Source organism: Wyeomyia smithii, chromosome 2, assembly GCF_029784165.1.
Source record: "Wyeomyia smithii strain HCP4-BCI-WySm-NY-G18 chromosome 2, ASM2978416v1, whole genome shotgun sequence".
NCBI classification, from domain to species: Eukaryota; Metazoa; Arthropoda; class Insecta; order Diptera; family Culicidae; genus Wyeomyia; species Wyeomyia smithii.
In genome coordinates this window covers 206,807,677-206,821,552 of record NC_073695.1, presented here as the reverse complement: position 1 = coordinate 206,821,552, position 13,876 = coordinate 206,807,677, and the positions used below count along the sequence as shown (strand labels likewise).

The window sequence follows — 13,876 nt, the reverse complement described above, 5'->3', positions numbered from 1 at the left end:
AATGTCACCGTTGCGGAACGACTGTGGGATGTATCGGAGTCTTTTGACGAACGAGAAACACCCACCGACCGACCGTAGTATACTCCATCCGATTCCATACCTGTTTCACGTTGTAGCCAGCCTTCGCACTAGTTTCGATGAACATCACATTCAGTTCTTTAGCTTTCCGTTCGCCCTCCTCCGTTGAAACCTGGCGCTTGTCGGAGAGGTCAGTTTTGTTGCCCACCAGCATTATGATTACGTCACTGCCACGCTCCGTCCGGACGTCGTCAATCCATTTCGATGTTTGGTGGAATGAATTTGCATCTACGGTTAAACAACGAGAATTAAAATGGGAAACAAAGGTAAACTATCAGCTCTGGCTGCTGTTGCCCCTAGGGTTGGTGATATTGACATGCGTCCGCTTTGTTTTTGAACCACAACTGAGTTGATTGCCCAATGGATAGAATGCAGTATTCGGTTGAACGGTCTATGCATGCAAAACAAATTGCCGAGGCAAGGGAATTGAATGTGCTGAAATGTATAAATATTCAATTGATTTCGATTTATCCACGGTCTACAGAATTGGGCGGCATTCATCGGAAAGTGGTACCTAACTCAAACGAGTTGATTCATAGCTAATCTGGTTGTGATCGAAGTACCTATATGACAGTGAAAGTCTGAACATTATGAATGGGATTGTTGTAGATGTACCTGTCATGTTTTCTGCTATGTAAATATTCCAAAACGAAATATTTTTCAAATTTTTCTGAACGATAACAGGCAGAGCACTTGTACCTGGCTATGACCGCAACAATGTTTTATTTATCTAATTCACTTCGCTTTATTGAACGCCTTTTGTTTTCGAAACACTTCTATCGGCCAGCGAACATTATTGAAGCATTTGGCAACGGTATAACATCAGTGGCAATTATATTTGGCAACCGTGTGCGATGCAGTCTTGCAGTTTTAAACGAATTAGGCGCGCCCAACCGAAACGCGATGAAATTGATGATCAGAAAGTAGAGACAAATATAAACAAAAGGAATTTTTATCGTTGATTACCGATCCCGAAATAGTTATGGACATTTTAGCGATGGCTTTATTGTTCGCACAACGTTGAACCACAAGCAATTTAAATTCAATTGGTGGTGTAAATGTTTGTATGTTTTGTATCGGGATTTTTTCTCCATTTTAAGTTTATTTTAAGAGATTTATGGCATAATAATTGTAAGGAGTTAGATGAGAATTGCTTAGAAATTGAGGAACGAAAGCTTTTTCTAAAGTTATAACAATACAAAATAGATACTATAGTATTGTTGATCTAACTCCCGTCATACATAGGAAAGCTCGTTTTAAAATTATGTTTGTCCACGAGTAGAGTAGAAAAAAACATAGTAAAATCGGGAGTGTTGCAAAACTCCCGATTTTGGCATCGATTAAAATACACCACGCCGTCCTCCCCCCGTTCTGTGGAACTCTTCATCTTTGTTACAAAATAACACACGTTTTGTGTAAACCCTCTTCTTCATTTTGCTTACAAATTATAGACAGCCAACAATAATTTCTGAAGAAAGTTATTCAAGGAATCCTAAAAAACAGTTTTGGTAAATTGTGCACCTTTAAAACACAACCATTGCATTGAAAAAAATAACAACCGAATCATGCACTCATAAGACTTGGGGTCAGATAATTTTAATAATAAATCATTTCTTGTCCGATACGGGTATTGATTATGAATCATTCACCTGCTCACAGCCCAGGTTCACGGTGCGACGATAAGAATTGTGTTTTTCTACACCGCGATTGTCCCTGGATCGTCAATACATGTTACGACGTTAGGTATGATGATTCAGTCTCTTCTAATCAAAGTAATGTAACGGTAAATACTGCAATCTGAATCTACATTGACAAATTAGGCCGTCAACATCAACGTTGAGAATACCCATCTGTACGTTATGTGTCCGTCACGCCGGTGAACCCAACTGCAACGCGAACGGATTTCAGAAAGTTAGTTTTTTTTTTGGGACGCTACACTATTGTAAGCAAGCATACATATACTATGCGGCATACGGTGGAACATGTTTCAATACGAATTGCTATGCTGGTGCGCTGGGTACACTAAACACACGAGAAAGCAAAACCAGGTGAACCGTAACGACTGGCTGACTGTGGATTTCCTTATCAGTCCCCAACTTCACACAGGTGGAAAACGATGATTTGCTGAGGTTTGTTTTAAATTTTCAGCCTATACTTGGTGCTCACATTCAGGAACGCCCGAGTTTATAAGCGAGCGTGTTCTAATTCTCAACTGTCGCGAAGGCCTAGGTTTATTGCATGGCATAATACTGGTGAACTAGAAAATTGTAAGTTTGTATGTCAACGCTGGCAATAATTTGCAGTTCAGACAGCGGCAACAGTAGCTGAAGTTCAACAAACGCAAACTCAGGTACTTACTTGTAATATCGTACACTACTACGGCTACGGTTGAGTCCCGAATGTAGGAAGGTATTAGCGATCGGAATCGTTCCTGTCCGGCAGTGTCCCACAGCTGTAATCGTACTGTTCGGTCTTCTAAATACATGGTTTTTGACAGGAAGTCTATACCAATCGTTGCCTGCAATGGAAGGAAAGGAACGAAACATGCATTGGTAATTGTAATATTCACAATAAATAGTAATATGATTGTTGTAGTATTCACAAAATGAGATGATAACAGATAACAAAAGCATTTAAGAAAAGGTTATTTCACAATACCGAAAGAAGGAATAGATATTTGTAATGCTTTTAATGCATCATGTGAGCTATCCAATAATTCGTAAAGAATGTTTAATAACCATAGTAATGATGTTTTTTCATTTAATAGTTCAACTTTAACTGACACAGTCTCACTAAAGCGACTGATGGAAAAGACCTGACTTGACAACCTCATTACCATTGATAAATCGGCATAAGACCCTAGTTTTAGGCACGGCAACAACAACGACACAATACTTAAAACCAATCTAACTAATTATCAAATTGTTCTGGTGAAACAGAAATGAATGTTCAAGTTTAACATCAATAGGAGCTCAGGAGCGTCGATTTTGCAAGTCAAAAGTCTAACCAAGAGCAGGTAACATCTGTCTTCATTTGGTAGTTGGATTTTCAAATACCTATGTGTTCATAAAGTAAAAGCAGTGTCAAAAATGAAGCGTACTAACGGGAAATAGAGGGTGTGATTGAACCTAATTTAATTTAGTTCTGGAAGGTAAGTTACGAGTCTTGTTTCCAAATCCTTGACCACATAAACTATTTCTTACTAGTACTTTCCATTTGAAGTCTATATTAGGGTGCCAGCCAACAAACGTGAAATTTCGGTTTTCGAAATTTTTTTTTTTGATGCCAAATGACTTAAAAACGCATGAAACGTCGAGAATTGGTGTCATCGGAAATTTTTTTTTTTTGCAAAAATCAACTCTCTGGGTCGTTTTTTTCAATAGTGGAAGGCGGAGTTCAAAATGTTTAGAATTTATCTTTTGAAATTGATCACTAGTCTCTCGAAATAGCTTGTATAATTATATACATTATAACTAGCATCGAATACATTATGTTTCATTAGGGTGGTTCATTTATTTGACATAGGGTGGTTCATAATATTGTGTAAAAATGAGTATAAAATGTGAAAAAGCACTTCGGTTCGTTTGATTGGTGTGACGTCTTCGACAAAGTTGTAGATAATAATTCTGTCTTTTCAAAAAAATTACACCTAAAAAATTATTTAAAAAAAAAAAGTTAGAAGATTAAAAATTAATTATTCAAAAGGGCCCATTTTTTAAAAACTTGATTTTTTTAATCGAACCTACAAAATATTACCAAAACAATGAAACCAGTCCGATCATTTCAAAATCAAGAAAAATAAGTTATCATTTTTTGAAAAAAATTCTGGTCACTTTTTTTTCACACGATGATTGGCACCCTAGTCTATATAGAAAAAAACCTGAATAAATTCACCTAGCGGTGAGACCCAGCCTTTCTCATTAGTTCGAATTATTTGTTAAAATAGATTTACACGAACACTTAAAAAATACACCATGATAATTTCTGCTGGATTTATTATTCATTCAAATATAATCCAATACGATTTGTGAAAGCGGTATGATACCCTTAGGCAAGAAATCATCTTCAGACGCCATTTTAAATTTCTAGATAATAGCGTTCGGTTTCTGGAAACCACTCTAAAAGGGCAACTAGACCTTTCATTTGTTCCAATTTCATGAAAATCGGTTCTGCCATCTCTGAGAACATCGAGTGAGATTGAGAGAGCTTTCTATACATACACACACATACACACACATGCACGCATACAGAAAATGCTCAGTTCGTCGAACTGAGTCGAGTGATATATGCCATTCGACCCTTTGGAACACTTTTTTTTTGATAGCAAAAATTAGTGCATAATATAAACTCTTCGGAACACATTTATTTTTATACCTTTTGAACCACATGTTTAATCTATATAAGAATCATTAGTTGATGGTTTTGAAGACAGCCCGTTTATTTGATATCGGTTTTGTTCAAATCGGTTGTGTAATTTCTGAGATAATAAAGTGTTGTGATTTTTACATTTTGATACATAACAGACAAAGTTACAGTTCGATTACAAAAAAAAAACTAATAGGGTCTTATGAGGCAACTAGACCTTTCATTTGCAATTTATTTCGTGAAAATCGGTCCATTCATCTCTGAGAAAAGTGAGTGAGTTCAAGCAGTCTAAGAAACATGAACGGATGAAGTTGAAGCCAAAAAAAAATAAAAAGCCAAAAAAATAAAAATTCAATAGGATCTTATGAGGCAACTAGGCCTTTCATTTGCAATTAATTTCATGAAAATCAATCCAGCCATCTCTGACAAAATCGAGTGAGACTGAGAGACCGTTGTACATACACACACGCATACAGAAGATGCTCAGCTCGTTGAACTAAGTCAATTGATAAATGACATTCGACCTTTTGGAGCACTTTTATACCTTTGGTTTTCTCAGTGATTACTATACCTTTCTAGGAGACCGTTGGATATGATTCCGGACACCAAACATCGAGATATATCCTTAACTCGTCTGCATACAGCCGCTTTTTCAAAGCTGAAATTACGGAACAAACATCGCTGAGCAAGATCACGAAAAGCAACGGACCTGAATTACTTCCTTGTGTGTCTCCAGACTGATTTCAGAAGTTATATTTTAAAATAGAACAGCGGATTCGATAGCAACTTCATTAACTAAAATAAGTATAATTCAAGCACACTTTCGGGAACATTACGTGTAATCAATTTGTGAATTGGAAGAAACATATAAGATTGCGCTTTTCGGTGACAATTTCAATCGTTTCGGTTTTATTTTGAAGTCGTTTTGCGTACATATTAGGGATGTTACGGAAGTGGTTTTTAGATATCTGCAGATGCGGATACAGATATGTGAGTCCTGATGCGGATACGGATACGGATGCCATGCGGATGATCCGCCTTTACGGATGGGGATGCGGATATCCGTAACAACCCTAGTACGTATATGTTAATAATTACACAATAAATAAGTTTTATTAAAATCATATCATATCTCACGCTTAGCCTTGGGGCTAATAGCGGTCTCGATCAACTAGATTATAGTTGAGAGAATTCGTTATCGATATTGTTTTTGGCACAGTTTGCATGTGTAGGATAAGTATAACGATACACCGTGCCCAAGTGCTGAGTCGAGAAAATTTCCAGCTTGAAAAGTTCCTTGACTCGATCGGGAAGCGAACCCGATATCACAACCGTGTGCTACCCGCTAAAAATACTTTAGCCGGTAATTAAATACGTGTCCTCGAAAAGTTTAGATTCATTCCAAGATTACGATTGTATTTACCCGAGTGGAAGAAGAGGTTAATTTTCCTAACCGCTTAAACTCGCAAGCGCTAATCTTTTATTAACTTTGAATAACGTCTTACTTCAGTTGGGTGGCATTCCAAAAAATCGAGAATGGAGTGAAACGACAGAATGAAAGATTTCAAACGCTTACTACTTTGTTACCACTGAACGGATTTTAGTCATTGATATCTCGTTGGATAATAAACAAATTACTCTAGTTTATGAAATCATTTTTACTGACATTTTTTCATATTAAGGTGGGTAAAATTCATAGCAAACATGATTATAGTTCAACCAATCGCGTACCCACAATGTTGCAATCCAAACATTTCCCTAGCACAGCCGACACTGAAGCATACAAACGATTTGACTTTGCAACGATTTGTAGTTGCTGTTGTTGCTTTGTTCGCTCGAGTGCAATACGACACGCCCATCGGAAATATAACTTTCATTAGTCACATATAAAAGCATGCGCATGAAACAGCATGCAACAATCTAGTCTTCATTGAATCGACCAGTAGCAAGTAGACTACTTCAATAGCAAGTGCCAAAGGGGGGGTACGTGAAATTTCGGTTTTCGAAATTTTTTTTTTTGATGCCGAATGACTTAAAAACGCATGAAACGTCGAGAATTGGTGTCATCTGAAAAAATTTTTTTTTTGCAAAAATTTACTCTCTGTGACTTAGTCTTTTTTTCAGTTGAGGAAGGCGGAGTTCAAAGTGTTCAGAATTTATCTTTTGAAATTGATCACTAGTCTCTCGGAATAGCTTGTTTAATGATATACACTATAACTAGCATCGAATACATTATGTTTCATTAGGGTGGTTCATTTATTCGACATAGGGTGGTTCATAATATTGTGAAAAATGAGTATAAAATGAAAAAAATCTCGTTTTACTGAATACCAATAGAAAAATTCCTGAAAATATAATATTTGTTATATCATTGCCGTTAGGGTGGCAATGTTGAATTGGAAAAATATAAGTAAAATGGCAAAATATTACAAAACAAATTATCTCAACCAAAATTAAGATTGTGTCTCGTGGAAAATGTTGAATGCTTTTATGTCATTTGCAAAATCACACACGGGAGGTACATGGAATTTTCATATTCGAAAAATGTTTTCGATTCCAAGTGTCTTAAACTTTTAAATGAAATGGTGGAAACTGATGGAATATGTTATATTACTTCGTTTGTAAAATCTACTCTCTAAGACACTTGCACTCGTCTTTCGAATGTTGTACCAGACAATTTATTCGTTTTATTTACCACAATAATGTCCTTTGCCAGCACTTGATTGAACACACAGTGCTCTGGCTTATATAATCGGACAAAAGACTGTATCGATGTTGTTCAGTGATAATGAGAGTATAGGGATCTCAATCAGACACGCAACACAATTGACTCGTTGTTTCTGGGTTTGCGTCGTTTTGACAGTTCGACCATACATTTTCTGTCAAGTTTACATCATCAGAACGTGAACGTGCCTATTGGCTGAAACTTTGCATAGACGTTTTTATAGGCAAAAGATGCCATTTTGTGCTATTGGTTTAATTTATTGAAACACAACTCATTTTTGAAAAGCAATTGAAAAATACTATTTCGGATAGGTATTGATGATTACAAAAATTTTTAGAGCCAACACGGTTCGTTTGCGCGGTGTGACATCTTCGGAAAAGTTGTAGATAATAGTTTTGTGTTTCAAAAAAAAATATACACTCTAAAAACAAATTACTAATTTAAAAAAAAAATAAAAGAAAGTTATAAATTAATTATCAAAAACAGCCCATTTAAAAAAAAAAGATTTTTTTATAAAAACTACGAAAGTTTTATCTTAACAACGAAACCGGCCATGGAGAAATCAGAAACAATGTTATATTTTTTAAATTTATTTTTTTTTTTTCACAGGGTAGGGTAGGTTTTTGGAGGAACGAAGTTATTATTTACAACTTTGCCAGATACACTATGCCAATCAAATAAACCATTTTGACTGTAGAAATATTCTTGATTCCTCATACAGTGTTCTATTGGACATTAAAAAAATGTCTACAGTCAAAACGGCATAGTGTCTTCGGCAAAGTTGTAGATGATATTTCGTCCTTCCAAAAAATATGCCTTTTAAAAAATATAATTGAAAATAACTTTTTTTTTCAAAAAAAATTCATTGTTTTGGTAATCTTTCGTAGGTTTTATTGAAAAATAAATCAAGTTTTTAAAAAATGAGCCCTTTCGAATAATTAATTTTTAATCTTTCTTCTAACTTTTGAATAAATGATTTTTTGAGTGTAATTTTTTTAGAAAGACAGAATTATTATCTACAACTTTGTCGAAGACGTCACACCAATCAAACGAACCGAAGTGCTTTTTTTATTTTATACTCATTTTTCACAATATTATGAACCACCCTATGCCGAATAAATGAACCACCCTAATGAAACATAATGTATTCGATGCTAGTTATAGTGTATATCATTATACAAGCTATTTCGAGAGACTAGTGATCAATTTCAAAAGATAAAATCTAAACATTTTGAACTCCGCCTTCCACAATTGAAAAAACGACCAAGTCCCAGAGAGTAAATTTTTGCAAAAAAAAATTTTTTCAGATGACACCAATTCTCGACGTTTCATGCGTTTTTAAGTCATTTGGCATCAAAAAAAAAAATTTCGAAAACCGAACAGTACAGGCATAATATCGTCAGATATAAACGATATTCTTTCGAGTGTTGTTGAATATATTTCAAAAATTGATTTCCAGAAGAGGCCGAAAATAAAAATACGTACAGTCGCTGAGCAAACACATTGATTCTGTCAGCAGACTCTGTATATTTTGTAACAAAAAATCCCCTAATTACAGTGTTTAGCCCCACGTCACCATTTCATACAACCCTAGGGCTGTATACCTTGTAGTATTGTCTGAGATTATCTACCTGTCCTATTAACAGTTTGAACAGGTGGACGAGACGCCTCTGAGGGTGGCATTCCAAAAAATCGAGAATGACTGAAACGACAGAATGAAAGATTTCAAAAGCTTACTACTTTGTTACCACTGAACGCATTTTAGTCATTGATATCTCGTTGGATAGTAAACAAATTACTCTAGTTTATGCAATCATTTTTACTAACATTTTTTCATGGTGAAGTGGGTAAAATTCATAGCAAACGTGATTATAGTTCAACCAATCGCGTACTCGCAATGTTGCAATCCAAGTACTTCCCCAGCACAGCCGACACTGAAGCATACAAACGATTTGACTTTGTAAACGATTTGTATTTGCTGTTGTTGCTTTGATCGCTCGAGTGCAATACGACACGCCCGCCGGAAGTATAACTTTCATTAGTCACATATGAAAATTAGCATGCAACAATCTAGTCTTCATTGAATCGACCAGTAGCAAGCAGACTAACCGGTGCCACAGCGCAGCTGGCGATGATTTCATGTTTGTATGGTTTTTGCTGCACCACACGCATCGACCGGCAAACATTGCCACATTTATATCTGTATTTTTCTTTGAAAATATCTGTAGATCTGTATCTTGGGCCAAAAAATCTGTAATAAAAATCTGTATCGAGCAAACTCAGAATGTTGGATGGAAAAATTTTTACTTGCAGAACATATTTAAACAAATTCATTCTTCTCTACGTGATGTTTATACAGGTTTTTGTTAAATTAATTTTTTAAAGTTTTCGTTAATTCAATATTAGTATCTCCTCCTTGGTCTGCAACGTAGCTTTCAGCTTTTAAAATTGAGATCATTAGCTTAGGGGCCATGCAATTTCTGGTTTCAACAATATATTAGAAGTAAGCGTTCTAAGCAAGCAGAAGAGTGTGGATTTATTTAAAAAATTCTCACAAATGATCTGTAAATGAAGTTATCATCCCGCCTAATGGTGTTCAACAGCTCATACCAAACTAAGTAATTTGTTTCAATCTTCCGGTCAAAAAATTTTTTTCAAGCGTGCGAAATTCGTTAGACAGCCCTTTTCAGTCAGTTACTGTTGCGAATTTGGGAAATTGTCGCATCAAATCGTTCAAATTTTCCAATTTCACGAACGATTTAAGATAACTTAAAGCTGCCATTTTTACAACAGAGTCGGCGAAATCGCACCTATTTGTAATTTGTTTTACGAACTTTGAATAGAAGTCCTGACAAATATTTCGCAACGTTCATTTTCGCGTTGCGTTCAGGTCACATTCCACTTCTTCTTCATCGATACGTACATAATTCTCATGATGTTTTTTTTACAAAACTTTTAAAAATCGTATAATCGAATTCTACCTTCAAAATTGATTTCAGTTCGTCAGTATAACAAAAAAATCTGTAATGTCTGTATTTTCGGCAATATTCTGCAATTCTGTAATACAGATTCTGTATTGCTTTCTCAGTTCAAAAATCTGTAAAATACAGAAAAATCTGTATATGTGGCATCCCTGCCGGCAAAGCGGAAGGTTCTTTCTGGAGCAGCATGAAGCGGGTGGTGGCAAATATTAGTTGCTTATAAAAGCGCACACCATCGAATTGAATTTCTCATTCGTTCATCGACCGGCAAAGTGGACGGTTCTTTCTGGAGCAGCAGAAGTGGTGGCATAGATTAGGCCTTTGCCATGCCGAACGCCAACGCGAGTGAACGGGCTTTGTCGTAGGTTCATGAACAACCGTAAGTAGAGCTGTCTCGCCCGATCGCTCGCTTTGGCGTTCAGCATTGGAAAGGCCTTAGGCCCTGGCCATAGCGGACGCGAACCGATTTGTCCTGCCGTATGTTAATGTACAGCTCCACTTTCGGCTGTACATTAACCTACGGCAGGGCGAATCGGTTCGCGCCGCTGTTCGCGTCCCATATGGCCAGGGCCTAAGTCGCTTATAAAAGCTCGCGCCATCGAATTGAATTTCTCATTTTTTCTGGAGCAGCAGAAGGCGGGTGGTAGCTAATATTGATTACACTGTGCTACAGCGATTTAGAACTTCTGAAGTGCCCTAGTGTAGGTTGTAGGTCTTGTTGAGTGTAACACTCGCTCATACTAGAAATTTTCCAAACACACTCAAAATCTGAAATTATGGTCAAAGTACGGTTTTTTGGACCTCAGTACATACAACTTTTTTTCAAGAAATGACTGAGTTGAAAAAATTTTACACGCTGAAGCCCGAAAACCATATTTTGAACATAACTTCAAATTTTAGATGTGTTTGGAAAATTTCAAGTATGAGCGAATGTTACACTTAACAAGACCTACAACCTACACTAGGTCACGTAAGAGGTTCTTGCATTTTTTCTCCATACGTAGCACCGTGAAATAATTGTGCGATAGAAACCAAAAATTCTGGTTTGCATGAAAAAAATATAACTCAGCTAAATATTCACCGATTTTCACAAAACCTTTTTTGTTTAATTCATCATTGAATATACTTCCAATATTTTAGTGTATTTGTAGTATCTTTCTCACAAAAACAGGTGGCAAATTTCAAGTTTGGTTGAAAAATTGCGTGAAAAAGTCTAAAAAATTAGATTTAAACTCAAATAACTTAACATGTTTCAGTGATATTAGTACAAACCTGCATATATTTTGAAAGCTCTGTTTATATTCTTTCTAAAACTGCTAAAGTATTGGAAATCGGACCAGAAATGACTGAGTTAAAAAAGTTGTATGCACTGAGGTCTAAAAAACCGTATTTTGACCATAACTTCAGATTTTGGGGGTGTTTGAGAAATTTCTAGTATGAGCGAACGTTACACTACAACCTACACTAGGTCACTTCAAAAGTTCTTGCATTTTTTTTCATTTGTAGCATAGTGTTATGATTGAACCAGCCTTTGAAATGGTCACGGTAGAACCACTCGTCACTGCGATAATCGTCTTCTTCTTCCTCTGACGGCTCTGAAAGCTAGTTGTCTTTATACATTCTTGAACAAACATGTCAAACGAGTACCGCCACCACGACGTTTTTTCCTCAAACGTATTTTGATTTTTTTTCTAGAAATGAGAATCACGCACGTTGAGTGCAAATATTTTGGAAATTATTCATATCATTTATCTCGTAACAATATTTCTCAACATAAATATGTAGAACGAAGTAGACAGAAATAGGCCAAAATAACATCGCCAAACGAATGCATCTCTTCGATACGCGAGTGTCGAATGACCATTCTTTTCTTTGTTTGAGAGGCGATGGTTGTTTTATTAACGAGCGAAAGCTTGTGACACACGCTAAGGAAACGAGATCAAATGAAAATGCTAACCGTTTCGAAGCCTGGGGTGCAGCTCGATTCGAACGATTTTCATTACTTTCGAGCACGTCACATAGTCAGTTTTGCTTTAACCTCAACAGGAGCTGTCATTGTCATTTGTCCTTTGGCTCATCTAACCCGCGAAGTCGAAAAAATACGAAAACGAAAGATAACGCCCACCAGCAATCATTTAGTTTTAATCGAGTTACTCGAAACAAAATGCATAATGACAACCCTGGATTGAACTGTCATCTTCTGAAGAAGAGCATAAAACCGCAGAAAACTCATAAAAATGACTTGAGTTTATAGTTTCATTTTACACAACCCATTCTGCCCCCAGAATAATTCTTCCAACTGATGTCCCGCGATAAAGGTTTGATCATCGGGTTAATTAATTAAAATACAAACAGAAGTACTTCTGCATTTGTAGTCCTTATTCAAGTACTCAACCATGCATTTGTTAACGACAAATGCTCGCTATTCACCGTCAGTTACGCGGTCGTGCCTTGGATACAACCTTCTGCTTTTTTGAATCGGGCATTTTCTCCAAAAAATTTTTTGACTTCACTGCTACGAATGTCCAGTATACGGATAGAGATCTGTCGAAATTTTAGAAATCCTTAGAATCTCCGGAATTACTCAAAATAGTTTTGGCTTCTCTGCCCCTCAAACTTTAACGAAACTTTGTGAGTTTGTTATATTCGGTAATTCAAGCAACTTCACATACTTATAATCGACAAGATGACCTTAAGGTCTGAAACACAGTCGCTAAAAAGATCACATCGTAAAAGTCATATCGTAAGCATAATTCAACAACTGCAAATCATCACATATGTCAATTTTCGATTGGTCTTTTTGGTTCTGTTGTGTGAAAATGTCGGAATCCATGCCGAAAAGTGTTATTTGCGGCAGGTTTTGATTTTTGATTTTAATTCGAAAAAAAACTGCAGCCGACATCGAAAAATTGTTGGAACATATGGTGAAGACTACATAAGTGAAAGAACTTTTCGAGGATGTTCTTACGCTACGAAAAGAAAAGGAGCTTTGGACGCAGAGGACAAGGAGCGTCCTAAAGCTATGACAAAATTCGTGGACACAGTATTGAAGGTGAAACTGGTGACAAATGATGCGTTTGAGCGAAGCGATGAAGGAAAAACGGCACGACAACGCTTGACCACATGTTGCTCATGTCGTGAAAACCTACCTGAAAACGCTGAAATAGTACACTGGGGTCGCTTTTTACGCGGGTTGTTTTGATGCGTTTTTTTTCAACGGGATATTTTTACAATAACGCGGATTATTTTTACTAGATTCGGAAGATTATTTGTAAGCGGTATCAAATAAGTTTAGTATAAATATATCGAATCGAATCTTTTAAATGCGGTACAACCAACCGCGTAAAAAGCGACCCAGTGTACGTCCTACCTCACCCGAAGTACTCTCCTATCACCCGAAGCACTCTCCTATCTCCTATCGCAATCAAAACATAAACAGCTAATTAACAGGGTAGGCCTCCCGACGCGAAAAGAAAGACTCACTTTTACGGTGATACTCTGTATATTGTACGGTAATCGAAGATTGTAAGCGTCGAAGATTTCCGACAAAAATCGTTGCAATCCGAAATTACAACGATTAACTCACTTTATAGTCAGTAAGATAGGTGTAAGATTAGATTAAGGTTTAATTTTAATTTCCTTTTTCTTCATGACAAGTAGGTTTACAATTTTCCTATAATTATATTCACTTAACTGCGGAAGCAATTACAATTTTTTATTTAAATAA

At 36.3% G+C, this 13,876-nt stretch overlaps 1 protein-coding gene across 2 annotated transcripts in view; it reads right to left on the bottom strand.

The window, feature by feature from the left end:
- Nucleotides 1-13,876, bottom strand: part of LOC129722250 (ras-related protein Rab6) — a 59,972-nt gene that overhangs the window by 8,932 nt on the left and 37,164 nt on the right. For both annotated transcript variants that reach the window (XM_055675559.1, XM_055675560.1), the window contains exons 3-4: nt 2,437-2,596; nt 101-306 (exon numbers count right to left, since the gene is read on the bottom strand). In XM_055675559.1, coding sequence (XP_055531534.1) covers nt 101-306; nt 2,437-2,596 — 366 coding nt within the window. The remainder of the gene's footprint in view (nt 1-100; nt 307-2,436; nt 2,597-13,876) is intronic.